General features: G+C 37.7%; 1 protein-coding gene across 1 annotated transcript in view; it reads right to left on the bottom strand.

The window, feature by feature from the left end:
* Positions 1-20,233, bottom strand: part of GRAMD2B (GRAM domain containing 2B) — a 29,819-nt gene that overhangs the window by 3,248 nt on the left and 6,338 nt on the right. The window contains exons 2-13 of the mRNA XM_054004009.1: positions 14,139-14,261; positions 11,992-12,073; positions 11,614-11,680; positions 10,580-10,683; positions 7,055-7,150; positions 6,363-6,434; positions 6,165-6,245; positions 5,415-5,526; positions 3,616-3,738; positions 3,339-3,426; positions 2,753-2,854; positions 1,050-1,143 (exon numbers count right to left, since the gene is read on the bottom strand). Of these exons, the coding sequence (XP_053859984.1) occupies positions 1,050-1,143; positions 2,753-2,854; positions 3,339-3,426; positions 3,616-3,738; positions 5,415-5,526; positions 6,165-6,245; positions 6,363-6,434; positions 7,055-7,150; positions 10,580-10,683; positions 11,614-11,680; positions 11,992-12,073; positions 14,139-14,261 (1,144 nt within the window). The remainder of the gene's footprint in view (positions 1-1,049; positions 1,144-2,752; positions 2,855-3,338; positions 3,427-3,615; positions 3,739-5,414; positions 5,527-6,164; positions 6,246-6,362; positions 6,435-7,054; positions 7,151-10,579; positions 10,684-11,613; positions 11,681-11,991; positions 12,074-14,138; positions 14,262-20,233) is intronic.

The raw sequence follows: 20,233 nt of genomic DNA on the forward strand, positions 1-20,233 counted from the left end.
ATGCCACACATGTAAACAGTGATATTATATAGTCTTAGCTTTATGCTATTTGAGAAATTTGGTTTTGGGGGAAAAAGGTGTTTAAAAACCTTGGCACAGACTCAGTTTTAGAAACAGAGGCACAAATATCCCATGTGACTTAAGCACAAAGGAATTAAAGTAACTTTTGGTGTTGTTCCACTAGTGCTTTTGTCATGCTCAGCCTGTGTATGTGTACCTAACACATAGTATTTCACCCACCAGTACCAGGTGCATTTGTCAAGGTTTGGGGGCAGGTGGGGCAAGGTCTGCAGGGGCCAGAGCCAGGGCCTGGGCCTGCCCTGTGCTGGACACAGCCATTGCAGCAGCATCCAGCAGACCCATCACAGGGCACAGCCATGAGAGCAGTGGAGTCTCTGGTAAAGTGTTTTAGAAAGGGGAAAAACACCAAGTAAGGAAATAAGATCTGCACACCCACTTGTTTCACACTGGCTTCCAATTTAAGTCACCAAATACATTTAGCTTCCCAATTAGAGAATGGTAAAAAGCAAGGGTCAGGTATAGGGAATTGCACAACTAGTGCAGCAGTATTTGTGTTGCTGAAGTAAAACAAGAAGATCTCAGCCACTCTGTGTGAAGAAGCTGACTACATATGTAAGCAAGCACCATTTTTCTTAATCAAAACCCCAAAACTCCAGCAAAAGCCCCAAACAGAAAAATTAATCAAATACCATTAAAGGTTGAGCTCAAAATCCTTAGCTCTGATGGATTAAAAAAAAAAAAAAAAAAGTTGAGATCACTACATAATGCAACAATCACCCCTAAAGTGTCTGCCTCAGGGACACTTGGCTTGGTTATAAGCTTCAGCACAAGGCAAAGCTTTTACACATACCAGTGTTTATACTAGGGCTAATTTATAGTCCAAAACCTAGTCCTTTGTCTAGGAAAACCTGCCACCTTTTGGTATTGAATCTGGGGGTAATTCAACACTTCTCAAGATAAAAGATCATAGAAACACAGCAAGAACCTAATTTTTCTATCAGCATTTGCATTATATCATACGATGTTACCTTTTCCAATTTTCTAAGATTAGCAGTTAACTCATCACAAAAGGCGTCAGCATTAATTTGCAGGTGAGATCCCAAATCTCGGTGCACTTGATGTCTGTCAAATAGAATGAAAAAATAAGTATGACAGACTCAAAAAAAGAGGAAAACAGAACTGGATACATGTGTAGATGGCAACACTGCCAAAATTGTAAACTGTACTAGTTTACAGGAAAAAAAAAAGTGCTAAGTCACTTCTTGACTACATTTTTTACGTGATCTCATTTTCTAGAAGTTTGGATAGAACACTTTAGAGCTATTTCCACTGAAAAGTTCTGTAAGTTCAACATCCTGTGACTTGGAGGAAATCGTAAAGCCCAAGCCCTTGACACTGCAGCAGTACTGTACTTGTACTGTTTGGGATCAGAGCAACAGAAACAGCACTTTCTTGTGTTAGTGTTTCTGAAGAGGGACATAGTATCCTGCTAATAAAAATATGCCAGAAGTGAGAAAAAAGGCTTTTGACATTGCCTACTATGTGGGACAGGTTTACCCCACTTCTGGCATTATAAAACAGTAAAATATAAATGCAAGGCTGCATAGATAGAGCACCATTTCCCTCCTATCCCTTTTTTTATGGAGAACCTGCCTCTGTCTTCTGACACATGCATACAAATCCTACTGCTTTCCACAGATGACAGCTGAGACCCGTTGGATCATAAACAGCACAGTCATTGTTTGGTATGACCACAAGTTTAATGTCAGAGTGACCTATTTTGTCATGGATGGGTAATCAAAGAAAGCTGAATTTAAAAGCACACTTATGTAAGAGCTTGATAAATTTAAACCACTTTGCAAAGTTCCACCATGCCTGAGTCAGCTCTGTCTTGAATTTTATTTTTCCTTCTCTTTTTCATGTGGTGCTTCTCCAGCTGTCATCATTTCCACTCATGTTGCATGTGGCTGCAGATTTTGCATGGAGTTTACAAATGACTTTTGAAGTCATATTTTTCAGAGCAGCTCAGAGAAAAAAGTCTGTTATATGAAGGGGAGAAGACTTAATACAAAATCTAATGCTCAATATATATAATTATAATATAAATATAATTTAAATATAATATAATAATATATAATAATATATTATATAATAATATATTATATAATAATATATATAATAGTATTCTCACCAGTATCCAGTTTAACTTCCTAAGACAAGAGCAGGGAGCCAATACAACTTATAGAGGCAAACTGTGGAAAAAAACCACATACCTCTGCACCGCCTCTCCACATAATGTTTGCATATTTTCTATCTATGCAAGATGGAGACAAAAAAAAATTCCAAAAAAACTAACTGCAGGGGCAGGATGATAGCCACGACTCCAGCTACAGAAAGGAATTATTTATGTAACTATGGTCCCTTTCCCTATTTCCTCTTCAAATACAGAGACACCTGTCCCTTGGTGCGTTTGGATTTTGCTTTGGTTTGGTTTTGTGGTGTGGAGTTTTTTATTTCAGAAAGACAGGATATCAGTTTCTAAATGGTATATAGACAGCACAAAGCTTTATACAAGCAAGACAGATGTATTAGCTGAAAGAGCATGAAGTATGTTTCTAACAAACGAATCAAATTATGATAAGACTGAAGACAGAAGGTACACCTTTTTCATGGAATCATTGCTCTGGAAAAAGATTTTAAATCCCCACTATTTTTCCAGAGTTTATCTTACTCCTTAATATGTGAATCAAAGGCTGTCATGGACATAAGGCGTTCCTCCAGGACACTGATTTTATATCTCATGTAGAAGGTAGAAAGTATTAAAACACAAACACTGTAAGAGAGAAAAATAAAGTATATCAGTTAAGGAAACTTTAGCAGTACCTGACAAATTCGTTGTTAAAAGCCATTTAAATTGTTACTTGCATGTGTTCAATAATAAAGGTATTGTTCTTAGAAACATTTCAGGAATACCATCAATGGCATTCAGACAGTTATGAAAATCTCAAACCTGAGTATGTGTTTGCTAAGTGGCATGAAGAAGGAACCTCTGCAAGTACTTCAACACTTTTCACATTTTCTGAATCAAAAGACCCTTTGCTTTTAAAAGTAAATGGTCAGTTTAAGTATAAGCCTGTCACAGCAGGCTTATATAGATATATGTATATACACATTTCTGGGAAGTGTAAAGGCCACAATTCCCAATAATTTCCTTTTCTCAAGTAAAGCTTAGATTATATCCATCATGCTTACACTATATCAATCATATAAATATAAGAAAATCCTAGTTTTTGACAATCTTGCTATTGTTAACTTACAGAATTGCATAAAATACAAGTACATGGTTCAGAGATAAGAGCTTCTGGGACTTCACTTTGTGGAGGAACATGAAGGCTTCTGAATGGCCTGCAATGGAAAAAACCAAATCTTACTTTGAGCAGAGCAGACCACAGAATATAAACAGTGTTCTGAAGAATTCAACAGATGATGCAGAGGGAGAAACAAGAAAGAGATCTTCCATATTATGTGAACTGACATACTTATGCAAACTTATCTCAGGTCATTCCAGCTGAAGATCTGTCCTTGATTTCTTACCATTTCGAGGACTGTTTCGGGCTTTTCCATCAGGCCCATGTTTACTATGTGCATCTGAATGAACAGACTTGGCCTCTTGCTTGGAAACTTTCAAATGAGTCTCTGTTTCAACAACGTGATAATCTGGGAAAAGAAAGAATTTTAATAGAGGTGAAATACGAAGTTAAAGGAAATTGCTGATAGCTTATTTTGGTCAAGAAATAGAGGAAGAGGAGAATATTAAAAGGTGCATTTCTGTACTTTTGGGTAAAAAGTAGAAGTTGGTTTAGTATCCTTGAAACAGTTTACATACTAATTCCACATCAACACTAAATAAAAAGAAGCACCTGGATTGAAAGATGATAATATTTGTTGCATTTATATTCCAGATCTTTTAAAAGATGGCAACCCATGAAAATCTTGAAAGCTAGTACTGAATTTCTAGGCAGAAGATTATAGTCACAAAAGTAATCTCTCAAAAGGCCTGAATTTGCTAGAGTAATGATTCCAAATTACTTTAATAGCAACACCAAATGGAGATAGTGCATTGTTACTTTAAAAAGGACATTAGAACTCCCTTTCCTGACTGTCTTTAAAAATGCCAGTGGAATCTTGAAAGAAATGGAACAGAAAAACCTAATCACACTCAGTTTTATGCTCGAGCTGTTTACCCTGGACTTGCTCTAATGATGCACAAAAAACAACCATGAGTGACAGACGTGCTACCTTTCACCTCTGCTTTCAATTCCTTTTCCTAGGATGGTTCTTTGCCTGGATATTGGTTTTCATTTGTGGAAAAAGAAATGGTTTGAAGATGGTTACTAGCCATCAGGAAGTAATAAAAAAAAAAAGCAAATTAAAGCATTATTTAGAAGCACTTCTGTGGCATGTGATGACGCCACTATTTAATGAACAGCACCACACAATTAAAGACAGATGCACAATAAATATCAAATACCAATGAAAGCAAATAACTTCAAATCATTCTGCTGAACAAAAGACACAGAGCAAAAAGGAGAGTTAATAAAAAATAATGATAGAGAACTGCTATAAAAAATGACAGTATCTTTCAACAGTTTCTTATACAAATTATAGTCAAGATGGAACCCAGAGTACTAACAGCATAACAACACATTAATATCTTAACATATATTAATTGTACAAGAGAACACTCTAGGTTTTCAAAATAACATTCAGCATGAGCTACACAAAACAAGTATTGCTGTACTCATGAAGATATGAAGTATGAGTTATGAAGTGAGTTTCAATCAGAACAGCTGCTAGTTAGGTGAAGAACTTGAGACAAGAGATTACAAAGAGTGTGGTAAAGAAAGAACAACTTTGGATGGTATCTTCAAATATCTTAATAGCTGCAAAGAATAAAATTAATGTTTAAAAAAACCCACCAAAAACATGTCAAAAATAACCTTGATGACCAAAAGCCACCACAGTACAAAGTGTTATTTGTATAGTTCAGAAGTTGCACTATGACGTGAACTACTTTAGAATGGGTTTTGATTGTTCATTTTTCCTTTGGGTTTTAAAGCATGAACAGCTCCTACATTCTATTTCTGTGCACATGGCTAAGCAACTGAAACCAGTAGCAACAATTTAGATCAGCTGATGACCAAGTCATTGCCTGAGTCTGGATTGCAGAGGGCCATAGTAACAGAAATGCAGATACTGGGGCCTTGAGGAAGATCTCAAAATCCACATAATTCTCCAGGACCATGGAGAATCTTGATTCCACAACAGAAGGGGATACAGAAGCAAAACTGAGCTAGTCCATTCTTCTCTTGGGGCTCCATGATCCCACTCACCTTGGAAGCACTCCAGCTCTGGTGTCTGTGAGCCTGTGCTGCTGGACTCTTCCATCTCTTGTCTGTGCTGCTGCACTATTCCATCCAGATCAGAATAATCTTCGTTGAAATCCTGATGGGAAGAACAAAACACAAAAAGTCTCAGCCTTGTTCTAAATTGAAACAATTTAATTTCCTCTAGAATTTTAACAAATGATCAAAGCTTTAGAACTGTTTAACTAGGAACAATCTCTGATATCAGCATGTGGAGATCAAACTAAAAAATAAGCTCCATAAGATCACCAGAATTCAAGCTTCATCTCCTGCCTTGTCTGTAAGAAAGACTGTTAAGTTAGACAAGTTGTGAAGTCCAGGAGAAGTTCACAGACTTAGACTCTGGTCATCACAGGCGGCTTCACAGCTCTTTCATATGAGTGCTTTACAGAGTTTTACAGAGGAAGGTTTGCTACTAGAAACACTGCAAAAACTGTCTATGGCAGACTTTACGTCAGTACAGCAAAATCTGACTGCTAGACAGAGATATGAAGAACATACAGACCTTGAATAAATCCAAAGCGTACGCATGTATATAAACTGCACATCATGGATAATTATGCTAATTATTCCAACTGTTTCCCAGTGTTAAAGACTTGTGGAAATTCTAGAAACAGATGTAATGATTTTCTTCAGTTTCTTTTCTTCAGGCATTATAAACAGTATTTGCAATGAAAGACGCCATGCAACAAAAGAACAAACTTCTAAGCCATTTACCAGGTGCAGAGTTCTAGGGCGATCAGCCCTGAAACTGTTTTCTGCAGAAGAGGGATTTGGACTGTTGCCCATGCTTGTATCCTGAAAAAAAGCAGCACTTTTAACTCGGAACACAAGCAGAAAGTACCATTTCACAGCAAGATAGCAGTAATGATGAACACAAAGCTACATACCATCTTCACTGCCACTAGTACTTACGTCAAGATGTATACAGATAGATTTTAATAGCTTGTAGGTGGTATCTCTGGAGAGTAGTGAGACAAACATGTACTGCAAAATAAAAGTTCCATGACGTTTGCAAAAGACAGTCTTCCTCTTATCTAAATAAAACTTGGTGATTTTGTTAATTAAGTAACAATTTTCAAGAACTTTAGTTTGGCAGGAGGAACCTGCAGTCCTCCTAAGCCTTACAACGTGATGTTTATCACACAAACACAGAACAGATACATAAAAGTTAACATGTAGAACAAGACCATACTCCAGATCTGTTCTGTCTTTTAAAAACACTTTTCATGCTATGTTTTACCTACCCCTTAAAAAAACTCCAAACAAAATCCCAAACTTGCTTTTATGTACTGTCTCCTGCACTCACAGAATATTTGTGCAATGAAAATGCTCATAGGATAATCACATTTTCTACTGATTGATGTAACTACAATTCCTGAATATCATTGTAGGCAACAGTTTTTTGTGTGTCTAAGGTATGAATGGTTAGGTAGGAGATACAAGTAAAGGGAAGAACACTGACAAGAGCTGCTAACAAGAAGGTAACTCTCTGTGCATGCACCTCCTGACTCAGCTTTTTCCTCTGGTGCTATGAATTCTTGGAAAAAAGGGAATGAACAATTACAGAGAGCATGTGAAATACCTTGTCCTCTATCAATACTTACCCTATCTGTCACTGTTGCTATGATCAGAGCATTTGGCACAAGAAGGGCAGTTTTGGTTTTCTTCAGAAGTGTCACTGACAGCACAGGTATACTAATCTGAAACAAGATCAATGTAGCGTTGGAATCCAAATACTTGCATACAAATCTGCATCATGCTGTCTCCGGAGGGGCCAGCCCAGCTACTGGGATAAGCCAGACCTTCACCATTTTAACATGTCTCCACTACCCTTCTGATTACTATTATTTCATGTAAAATAAGAAATAGTAATAATCTGAAACCATACCTAACTACTTTTACTTCAGTTTTTATACAATACTAATCCAGGCACTAGTTTGTGTCTTTCTTTCCTGATCCCTTCTGGCTCTCACAAGACTATGGGCTTAGTGCACTGCAGATCAGCAAAATGAACCAGTCTTAAAGCTATGCTTCTTTGTTTAGAAACCAAGTATTTCAGAACATTAGACAAGAAAAGCTTGTTGAATAATGAGCATAAAAGTCTTCACACCACTTACAGATCTGCAACAAGCAGGTGAATAAACAGCTTGTCCTTCAGCAAGGTTGAAAGACCCAATACTGACATACTTGCTGATTTCAACTGATTCCTGTGTGTACCAAGGAGGCAGTCTACGTTTACATTGAAAAGTTCTCAATTTTCCTTCCTCCCTTATGTTTACATCCAATGCCATTACCATAACATCTACTAAGTTTCAGAGCATTTCACTTCAGATATTCTGCATGGGCTCTTCCTGTAAATCCCAATTTACAAAGGTAAAAAAACCTGGTTGGAGACAGTGACTTGAAAAGCCTAAAGATTTAGTGCGTTAGGCAAATAGAATAATCCTGGATATGTATATAATATAATAATCATGGCTAATAACATCCACGATTAAGAAACAGATCTTGTTAAAAATATCCTTGGCACAGGCTCTCAGAACTACCTGAGAAATTTGGAAGCAAGAGTCCATAATTTGTTCAGTTGGCAATCACAGCACTGAATTAAAATATGCCACTGGAGGAGAATGAAGTTACTCTGTGCAGTTTCTTGTTAACTTTTGTTCAGAACAGTAACACAAAATCATGAAATGAAAAATTGTACCAGGTAAAAAAAAAATCTTTGTGGATAACAATTTGGTTGCAAGGCTGTCAAATACTGTTTGAACAGAAATCCTGCTACAAGCTACAAGAAAACAGCTTACAATTTTTCTAGTTGGTTCAAAATTTAACTTAAAGAACTTTAAATCAGAGATGTAAGCGGCATTCTACTGTGTATAGTTTAGATGGATAACATTACTGTAATCAAAACTAATGTGTCCATTCAGCACTTGCTTACTGCACAGTTCCACAGCATCAGATTGGAAGGGTGGAATCACTGTTTGATCACAAATGCTTTTATATGGAATAACAATTATTTCAGAATAAAAGATTTACTGCAGGCAATATACAAAGTAATTTAAAAGTGTAAAACAATGTCTAAATCCAAGAAAGACTCAAGGCCAACATATATAGCCAAATTAGTGCTACCTGGAAAGAAAGTTTTTCAATGCCTATTCAATCCTGCAGAAACAATCTTTTACTTTTGAATATACACAGTGTCTTTACTGCATACTCAAAACTCCTGAATTGCATAGGTGTCCCTTGCATGAAAGCCTTCAGAAAAACAAAACAAAACAAAACAAAACAAAAACCAAAAAAACCCTGCAGGTAGAACTCCTGTCAAAAATTAAATGGAATGTGTAGATCTGCTGTTTCTCACAATAAAACACTTTATCCCAAAGCTCATATTGTTTTATAAGTTTTAAGAAACAGAAGCTTTGCCTCTTGGAAACTCTGTCAGTGTATCTGACTGCTAAAAATGTTCCTCTTCCTGTCCAGCTTGATTTCCTCCTTCCTTTCCCATGGCATCATTTTTCAATGTATCCCTGATTTTAAAGCTTTTTTATTGATGGTATTCCTAAAAACTGAATGAAGCTGTAAATAAATGATAAGCGCTATCTCATTAACTCTTAATTTTCTCCACAGTGTTTACTCAATTCTCGGTCTTATTTTCAGAAATTTGCAATATTTCTATTAATTAAATTTCCAGTGTTTATTCTACCTATCTTGTAAAATGTTTTCACTCTTCAGCATATAGGTATGTATATATATATATGTATTTAAAACCTGTTGACAAGTAATTTCCTAGTACTACATCATCATCATCATTCTGCATATTTTTTACCAGTTTTTCTAGTCAGTAAAGTTCTACCATATTCTTGTATACATTTATCTTAGTTGACATTAGAAAGCTGTTCCACAATTTGAAGTAGTTGCATTTGTTCATAGTGAACAGAAGATAGCTAGTACAGCAGCTTAAATTTTAATAAATTGCAAAGATAGCTGTTACTAATATTGAATGACAGTAGTCAACCAGTTGTTTTTTGCTTTGTGTCATACTGCTTTCACCAACATATACACCATCCACCATATACACTGTCTATGACTAGAAGAATCCATTAACCAGAAATCAACAATAGTCCTGGGCCAAGTAGTGGAACACAATAACACATAAGGCTGCTAAGGACAATGTGCTGTCAATAATTTTAAACATTCTATAACCTATTACACTTTATAAAAAGCCCTTTTACAACAGATGGTACATCATCAAAACAGCTGACCACAGAGAAATGAGATAATCTCAACCGCTAAACTGATTTCAGGATTCAGTTTACTGGATCTAACCAGGAACTTTGTTCAAGGATGCACCTGAAAGGAAGAAGCCAAAGAAATCCTTGAAGCAAATGATCTGTTTCCCCAGAAGAGGTCAAAACCAAAGCAGTTTATGTAAACAAAGTGCACTCCAAAAGCTCCAAATCAACAGACCAAGTCTTTGTTTTTTCTGTATGCATATAATTCACCTCAGGGGTACTAAGCTTTAGGTGGATCACCAAGAAAGACTAATTTATGGTCTTTCCAGTTCACATCTCAGTTCTGACCTGCACACTGGGCTCACAAGTAAAAACCTTGCCGACTTGTTTTTCTTTTATCCTGTTCTCTTTTTATGCAAAATGGGACTGCTAGAAGAATTCTTCAGAGAGCTTTGCTACTCAAGTCAAAAGCCAGTTTTAGTTCTTCCTTTCTAAATGCCTTAATATGCTTGATCCTTCTCTCCAGTGCCTCAACTATAGCCTTGGAGCCCTTAATGTTTTTCGTCTTCATTCCTTCTGCTCCTCCTCCTTAACGTACTTACCCCAAGAGAAACATTTTTGCAATTCGTGTTACATGGGTTTGACAATGCCCTCACTCCTGCTTGTCAGATCCTTTCATCTGTTTTTGCAGACATGAAGTCCTTAAACAAGAGATTAAATCTCTAATAATAATAGTGTTCAGTTCTAGACTATATTTCAAGCATCACTTCTAAATAGTGATTGTATTCAATAAAACTTGGAAGTATTACTATTCTAGCCTTGCACAATAATTTGAACTTCTGGTGATGAAAAAGTTGTTAAGAATAGCATTACCATTATATACATAAACATTTTACTAACCTTAGTGTCTTTACCAAAAACCTTGGAATGGAAGCAAATCCAGTTTTCAGAAAGGAATAACTTTCCTTGGTACAGAATTTCTTTCTGCAGAGCACAGGTAAAGCCTGAAACAAACAGAAATTCTATAATCTTGACTGTAATCACAACCCAAGCCAAGCCAATTTGGCTTCTGCTCTGTTCTTTTTACAAAGCTATGATATGTTTAGGTTTATATCTTTTGATTAACATTGTCAAACCTCAAAATTTTCATTAAGTTTAATTAATACTGACAAGCTCTGAAGATGTCCCAGGCCTAAGTTTAGACTCAAAGGACAACAACTGAAATAAATAAAATGAATAGCAACATGCAACTACCTTCCAAAGGTCAAAAGTATTTTCTGAGAGAATACGATCTAGGTTCCTATAAACTTTACTAACTTCTAGGTAACTGTATTACTTAAATGTGAAGAGCTTAATGAAAGGTTTTGTCTTTAAACTTCCAGCTCTACCGCTGTTGTCTAAACTAGATGTCTAATAGGGATGTAACACATGTAAAGTAATACTGCTTTTACTTCACATACATTGAGCAAACTATCTCACTCATGAACCACCTTCCCTGCATTCATTTCAAGAAACATTTGCTATACATGTCTGTGTAGAATTCCCTTCTTCTAAGTACTACATCATTAAAACATTAAAACATCATCAACAGCAAAAACTCAAACAACTCAAGCTAAATCACTTGACCAATGCTGTCTCAAGTACTGTCTTCATTAAGGAAGATTCAGTACCAAAAAATACTGGATTAGGCTACTCTCCAGGAATGGCAAAGTGGGGTACAATTTCCAAATATACCAAACATACAGAAATCTAAGTTTTCCAAGATTACAACAAAATGCCCATTGCATGTGGATCAAAGCCTCGTAGCTCTAATCAACTGGAGTTAAAAGTTTTTAAAATTTAGGTAGCTCTTCTTATACATCACCACATTTGTTGGGTAACAACATTATCTAGGATCCACAGCCAACAACAAACAACACGAGATTAATACTTACTTTGTTTCAGTGGCTCATCAATGGGAACATCTAGAAACAGCTTATGGAAGTGTGCATTTGCCTTCAACTAAAAAACAAAAAGCCCGACAACAAAAACACACACACTTTATTAGACAGTCTGACAATCAAGTAACCTGCTCCACTTCCTGTTCCCCACACACCTTCCCATTCTGCCCACTTGTTTTGCAAGAAATCCTCATTTTTTTCTATGTGACTATTAAGGCTATATTGTGCTTTACTCATACTCTAAATACACTGATGACAAAGGAATCTGTGTCCTTATACAACCATGAACTATAGTGTTGCTAAACAAAAGCCCTGTCATGGTAGTAATGTGTTTACTTTTACTCTATGTAAGCAGATGAGTCTCTGTCTTACCTGATTTGAGGCACGTTTTTTCCTTTCAATCTTGGAGTCACTCTTGATTGTCAGAACTGGACTATCTGTGCTGCTCTTGGTCCTGAAGATTTAAAGCATTTGATGTAAGCCTGGCCCCAGTTCATTGGTCTTGGTAAGTTACCAACAGGATGTGTTTTTTCATGGAACATAATAATCCTTTAAATAACTTATCTAATTCATCAAGGATTATGCAGAGATAAAGAGGAGCATATCTTTTCTTAAATTGCATCAGTCTGCTGTGACAGTCTGATGAAGGTCTCCTTTTAATTTAGAAGGGGTATTCTAAATAACCAACTGGTTGGTAAGGAAATACAAGAAGTTCAAAACATTTTTCCAGCTTAATGAATTATCACATTGCTTAGCTTCACCTTTGTTTCTGGGCAACATGTGAAATACTAATACTAAGCAAGCACATTCCTTACTAATTCAAGGGGGAACGGGGTAACTAAGCCAGCTCAGAGTAAATTCTATTGTGACTGCTTGCAATAGATAACAGAGCAATTCAAGATAAAATTATATAAAGCTTAGTAGTTGAGGTGGAAGGCAGTGTACAGAAAGCTATGAACTTGTAACACAAGGTGTGAGCTCATTTGAAAAGTACAACAAAGAAGAATAGGTGTACAAGTCAGAGGATGGCTATGAACTGTGTAATGTAGTGTAATGAAATCATTAAGACAACCAGCAACCCTATAGGAAATGAAATGGAATTCTGAGTGCCAGTTGTATACATAGCTGTACTTGTACAGCTCCAGCCATTTATAGTGGGAATCCAAACAAAACCCCAACCAACTTTAAAAAAAACCAAGTACAGATCAAACTCTGTGGACAGCTGGGGAAATCAGTTTTGCCTGTTTTATACAGGAGGAATCAATGACACAGATTCTTTAGAAAAACAAAAAGAGAAGTAGGACAACTGTTTCATAAATCACAAAGAGGAGAACACTCTCTCTGAGATCTATGTGGCACAGAATAAATGCATATTAACATACTAATAAAATCAGGTAGCTCTTTTTCAGAAGCCCTCAGATGCAAACTGAATAGCAGAATTAAAAAACACATCACAGGATTCACACTAAATGACCTGAAAAATATGTTGTGGTAAAGATACAGTAGGGAAATAAAGGTGCTACAAAAGTTTCCATTACTGCACTATTTGAGTGAGAGGAAGAAAAACTCTGAATGTTATGGAAACAAAGCAGGAAAGAGATTGTATAGCAATCTGACTTAGACAGCACAGACACTGGCTGCATATCCCAGGCAGTCCCTCATAGAAGAAAACTCTAAAATATGTGAGTACAGGTATTTGTGTGCTTATGTAAAGTACAGGTCAAACTGAAACAAACTGCAAGCCTGACAAAAATCTTATGTTTAGCCTTCACCAAAAGTAGTCAATTACAGCATACGAGAGGTAAGATTGCAATGTTTGGGAAAATAAAAATGATAACGTATTCCTTCAAATACCTTTTCCTCAAAGATGCTTCATAAAATTCAATTATGTTTTTTAAAATATTTGCCCTGTGGTCAAAACAACAGTGTCAGGCTGACCACGAACTTTTGCCCTGATGGTTCAGCTGACAAAGTGAAAGGGATGCAAAAGTTCAAGCCGTCCATGTGGGATTTTAGCTTCTTTTAGAAGCACTTAAAATGCATTCCAGTTCTCCAACAAAAATAGAATGAGTGTCTTTGTGGGGACATTAAAAAAATCTGATGCAATATATGTCACAGAGTCCAAAATTAAAACTTATGTCATAGTTTTACCATTGGCAATCAATATTCCAGCATGAAAGTGTTCTGGAAACAGGCCAGGACTAAAACTGCAGCTCTGTTTGACTGCCTGTCAAATTGATTATGAAAGGAATGTAACTAGCAGTGGCACCAAACAGTGCAATATGTTTTTTCCTAGAACAGGGGAACTAAACCAGCTCAGAGTCTAAATTCTATTGTGACTGCTTGCAATGGGTAACAGATCAGCTAAGGAAGGTGCCTGGATTCCAATTCACTTGCATAGTATGCAAGCTAACCCTAGGATATCTGATAAATATTGCTACTCAGTCTAACTTTTGAAGTGGGTTGCAGCCATTCTAATTATCTTACTAGAAGAAAACTGACAGTATTTCTGACATTACCTATCAACATCAACTTTTTTCCGGTCATCAAAATACTCCATTTCAGTGGTAGGGGTCTGAAGCGACACAGTGGGTGATTTTCCAGCCTTTCTTTTTTCATCAGTTCCATTTTCTCCATCTGAACTGCAGGGGGAAAATAAATAAATAAATAAATAAATAACCAAAGGAATAGAAGTGTCTATTTCAGGATTTACAGTAATGTTGAATGCCACAGCAACATGTTGACAATACAGCATATATTAAAGAACAAAATTGTAACTTATATTTCTGCTGAGATCCTTAAAAAATCTTTGTCTACAGACTTGACAGTACTATACATCCGAGCTCCAGTACTGGAATTTCAGCAATGAAAAGTGGAAAACTGAAAGACTGCCATGGATATCTCAGCACTCATAAAATTTGTAGCTCCAGCTTCTGTTCTGAAGAGAATGTCTCGTTTAGGAAAAATGCATTCCATGTTCAGTACTCAGATGACTAATGGAAATAAATTGATTGGCAAGCCATGAGAAGAACATCTTGCATGACAGCACTTGGTGCTTAGCAGATTATTTGTGGCTCAATATTGCAAGAGGAAGATGGGTCCTATTTTGCCTCTTACTTCCCATCTTCTATGAGAGTCCACATGCAGAATATTCACAATAAAGGTTTCTCTCCAAGTACAAAAAGTATTGGTTTTATTTCACAGAAGCAGCACTGCCACCACAGTGAAGCACATGCCACCAGCATGTGCCACTGCTTCAGAAACATGTATTACAGATCCAGAGTCTGAAGGCTAAGCAATGTGCCACTAGAGCCTCCCCCTGGCTTCCCCTTCCATAACTTTCCAACAAAATGACAACTCAGAAAACTTAGGGAAAAAAAGCTGTTATTAATGGGGTGTGAAGAATGATGATACTTCAAAATGACATGACAAATACAAACACACAATTGCCTGCAGAAACCTGAAGCTTCACAAAAACGATAGGATGCTCTTAGGATTAAAAAGGAAAGCCAAACCATGTCACCCATTATTTTAATGCCTGGCCTGAATGACTCAATTTACAGAAGCTTTCCATTAAAATGTTTCATTTCTGCTATTTTACAGCAAGACTACAGCCATCATGTGACACTGTCTTTAAAAAAACAGGTTTTTTTTCTTACTGAGACAAAAGTTTTGTAAACAGAGGTTCTCAAACTAATTTAATCTTCCTTTAGGAAGGGCACAAAAAGATCTTTTGCTTTTATTACACTCTGATAAGTAAGATCAGAAGATATGCCTCACCTTAATTGAAGTCTGATGAGGTGTTACCCTACCTCGCAGCTAAACTAAAGCTTATGTCACAGGACAAATGCCTGGATTCTCAAGGCATCTTATATTCACATAGAGCAGTTATTTCCATATCTAAGCCTTCTACAGCACCCTTAGAACTCCCCACCACAGCGGCACTGAATTCCTACTCCCTAAGTCACATGTTATTACTGTGACTTTCAATCCTTTCAATTATACACAAAACCACTAAGGAAAAACCCCTATTATTTCCCCATAACTTCACTCTTGGATCAGCTCTGCCTTGACCATGCATCATCAGCTTTTATTTTCAGTCAACATAAATGACAACTAAATAGGAAATTCATGAGATTCAAGTGGAACCCAATCTGCCTGAAAAACCCAAATAAGCAGCTTTATGCTGTTTGAGATTTTAAACAGACAGACAGACTACCTACTCGAGGCGCTCCCTGCAAGCATAGGGGAGTTTGCATTCCAAAAGTCTGTAAATCCTGCAAATATCTTATTCACAGTCTTGCTATGTTCCTATTACCCAGATCCTTGGGCTCCAAGAATGGACAGAGAATACCAGAAATGAGTGGAATAAGGAACAGGGTGAGGCAAAATTGCCAGATTCAAAAAAAGCTTAGCATAAGAATTCCCAAGTGAACAGAACTACATAACACAGGATTGTTTTTAAGATTAGTTGCTTGAGCCTGAAGCCTGACTGGTGTCCATCACTGCCTTGGTCAGCCTGCTATTCTCACATGGCAATGCTACCAACTGATCAAGGAGGCCTGTCTCACGTCTCTATAGTTACAAGTATCTTTTAAAAAACCCTATAACACAGGCTCTACCACTCACTTACATCTGTCAGCATGGTTAGATGCTTTGCTGCTTTTCTTACTTGCAATTCATACTCCCTTTCCCTCATCCATTCTTTCTGTTTTCCCTAATAACTTCTACTAGTCCTGAATCTCTAGCATCTGAACCCATTCCATCCAGCTGCTTTCAGATGGCAGAGAGCTCAGCCATCCCAATATGCTAATCCTGCTGACAGCTGCGTGTGGGAATGCTGAGCTAACTTGTGCCAACCTGCTCACCTCTCCAGGATGCCTCCTGAGAACAGCAGCACAGCTGTGAAGAGACTCATCCATGTAACACATGACACTGACAGTAGCAATACGGCATATTCCTACTAGCTGATACAGTTTCACCACGTCTATCTTTCACCCAATGTCCTTAAGCCTCCTTTACATAATGAAAAACTACAGATGGATTTGTCCTTATATTTCTGATAATTATGGCTCCACACAGCAGGTGTTTTCTAAGTATCAGAAGAACCTTCCCTTCCCTTCCCTTCCCTTCCCTTCCCTTCCCTTCCCTTCCCTTCCCTTCCCTTCCCTTCCCTCCCCTCCCCTCCCCTCCCCTCCCCTTCCCTTCCCTTCCCTTCCCTTCCCTTCCCTTCCCTTCCCTTCCCTTCCCTTCCCTTCCCTTCCCTTCCCTTCCCTTCCCTTCCCTTCCCTTCCCTTCCCTTCCCTTCCCTTCCCTCCCCTCCCCTCCCCTCCCCTCCCCTCCCCTCCCCTCCCCTCCCCTTCCCTTCCCTTCCCTTCCCTTCCCTTCCCTTCCCTTCCCTTCCCTTCCCTTCCCTTCCCTTCCCTTCCCTTCCCTTCCCTTCCCTTCCCTTCCCTTCCCTTCCCTTCCCTTCCCTTCCCTTCCCTTCCCTTCCCGGAACTTCCCTTCCCTTCCCTTCCCTTCCCTTCCCTTCCCTTCCCTTCCCTTCCCTTCCCTTCCCTTCCCTTCCCGGAACTTCCCTTCCCTTCCCTTCCCTTCCCGGAACTTCCCTTCCCTTCCCTTCCCGGAACTTCCCTTCCCTTCATCACAAGTAAATTAAAGCACTCCTCACATTCTCATGAGTGAGTTGGTATAACCCATGAGAAAATATCCATTGCAAATGCAATGACATTCTGCATCTTTTGGTTCTGTTTGATTAATTGGGTAGCTGTTGGCAGACTGACAGGATTTGACAAAGGAATCAAAGTAGTGTGAACAGTCCTAATGCTAACAGATAGGGTTGTTTAAGCTATTCTTACTCCCTTACATGAGTCTATGCAGGTAAAGGACTGTATTACTTTTACAGAAACTTAAGGTCAAAGGGAGAGACTTCAAATGTTTAAGGATCCCAAATAAAGATGATAGACTTCGGTAGGTTTTTAAAAGCAGAGAATATGGAGCAGGATGAAGAGACTTGTCTAGGTGCTGTCCAAAAGACATACCAGCAACATGCTTCAAGCAGACATGACTACAAGAAGGTAAGATGGAATGTACCAATGCTTGGAGGGACATTGTTCAGCATGCTGCAGGTCACAGGTCTCTTTCTAAGCACTTAGTTTCCTTGACCTATCATGTGCTTGAGAAGCAATCATCTCCAACTATCTTTTACTTGGACTAAAGTCTTGAAGTTTTCTTTCAGAAGAGATGTCCCATCATTCTACTAGATATTTTTTTCTATGCCACACCAGTCTGAACAAACCTTTTTTGCATGTCTAATCAAATTCTGGATTGTTTTATCTGATTGCATTCATACTGTACACAGTCCAATTACTTCTCACCTGGACTGAAGAAAATACTTTTCCACTGCATACTCTCCCACTGTCCTCTCCATACTGGAAAAACTAATAATAGTGCTCAAATTGAGGATTTAGGTGTTGTCTGTACAGTCTGGTCACTCAGAAGCAAAATGCCTCCTTGTAGCTTTACAGCCATGGTCTAGTGTTATGTGGCACACAGCACTGTTTATATGAGATAACACATCTCCCAGAAACAATTTCTCAAAATGTTGTGATTTAATCTACTTTGAAGACCACACGCCATTCCTACCATGCAAAAGGACAGCTAGACATTGACTATCACTAAGACTCCCAAATTATCAAAACAGGCAGAAAATTAGCTACAGCTACTCTAATCACAAAAGGGCAGAAAGCTGCTTAACAACTGCTATAATAGATGTTATATTGACACAATGTATCCATTTGGTATTTGTATAATTCCATATACTTAGTACACAGCTTGAGGTTGAACTCTGAAGAAAAGAAAGCAGCTGACTGTGAAGTGCACAACTTTGTATGTCTTTTGTATAGTTCATCTACAGCCAGCAAATGGATTTATACCAAATACAGAGAGTAGCAAAGCATTAATGATGGTGTGGAGATGTGAAACCCTGCATGACACAGAAGGTGAGTTTGCCAATATGAATAGGTATGAACCAGACTGAGATTTAACTTCCTCAGGTTGTTCAATGAGCAGGCTAATTCTCTTCTCATGAGATCAAACACGGCATAATGGAGGCAGAGTTACACAGCTGCACATTAACTGTGTAAAACATGCATATGGATGGGCACACTTGCACACCATGTGCTTCTCTAGGCATTTCTAGGATGAAACACATCTGTAGGCACAGCTGAAATCTTGAGGTCAGATAGCACCAAAAGAGAAATGAAACCAATTGTTTAGGACTTCCTCAAAATCTGAAACTAATTTTATATATCAAGTTAATTAATTGCAGAAATGCTTACTGTGGTCTATTCCACATCTATCTCTTAGAAAACAATTACTCACCTGTGAATAGTTTCATATGTTTGTGTTGCAACGTCTTTATTAAAAACGCAAATGAAATTTTGGATTCAGTACTGAACAGAAACCCCTCCAACACTGTAAAGGACAGATTTCTCCTCAGCTGAATAGACGTTTCACATAATAACTAGATCAAGTTTCAAACTGCCTTACCACTTGGACATCAGCAAGATCAATGTGACACTGCAGACGTCATTAGCAAGTATGTAAATTCTCTGCTCTAAATACCATCTATTATTAACTGTCTGTATTCCCTGTCTAATCAAAACCAGACTGCTATCAAGTTCCACAGGGAAAAAAAAAACAAAAAAACCAAAAAAACCTCACAGAAGAATTCCCTGTGCTCTGATGCTCTGAAACCAGAGACACTATAACAAGATATTTTACTAAGTTAACACCAGAACAGGAACACAAGCCATTTAGCTCTCTTGTCTTCTCAAAAGTTTCCCTTTCATATATCTACTTCAAAAAGCAAAAGCCCTTTCATATGTATCTTCACTCAACTCCACAAGATTCCCTTAATGCAGTTTCCATGGGAGTTTCAATAGGATGACCAACAACTATTTATCTGAACATAGGCATAGTCAAATCTAGCACACAACAGAAATCTGTGACAGACACATTCCTGGGGGAGAAAAAAAAAAAGAAAATGAAACAAAATACACTCATTCACCTCTACTTTGGATGGGAGCATGTGTTTTTCTCATTCTTCAACCTGCTTATATCATGTTTTCATATCTCCTAGTTCTAGCCTACCTAACCTTCTAACCCAAAGCAGATGAAAATAGAATCACAATTCATACTGAAAATGAAGTGTACAGTCTTAACTCACATGCTTATCTTTAGCTTCCAGAAGTGACAGGAGAAAGGGAAAAGAAAAAGTCCTGATTTATGACTTGTTCAGGTGCAAAAAGAGAGAAAAGGCACTTAAGTGCCAGGTCTACCAATTGTTCAATACCAAATTAAATTAAAAAGATAAATACTTCAACTATGTACAATTTTTATGTTCAATACCACCATATAAACATCTATCAATCAGAGCTGTTCCTTAACTCAGGCAGAAACAGTATGTACCCATCTGAAAAAATAAAAGCATCTTTAGAATCACCAGATCACCAGAGAATAATCATAAAGGTTTGGCCTCATTGCCTGAAGCTGCACCTCTGGTTTCAGCAAGAAGAACTCCAGAGAAACATACCTCAATGACGTGGATGCC

Source organism: Vidua macroura, chromosome Z (genome assembly GCF_024509145.1).
Source record: "Vidua macroura isolate BioBank_ID:100142 chromosome Z, ASM2450914v1, whole genome shotgun sequence".
NCBI lineage: Eukaryota > Metazoa > Chordata > Aves > Passeriformes > Viduidae > Vidua > Vidua macroura.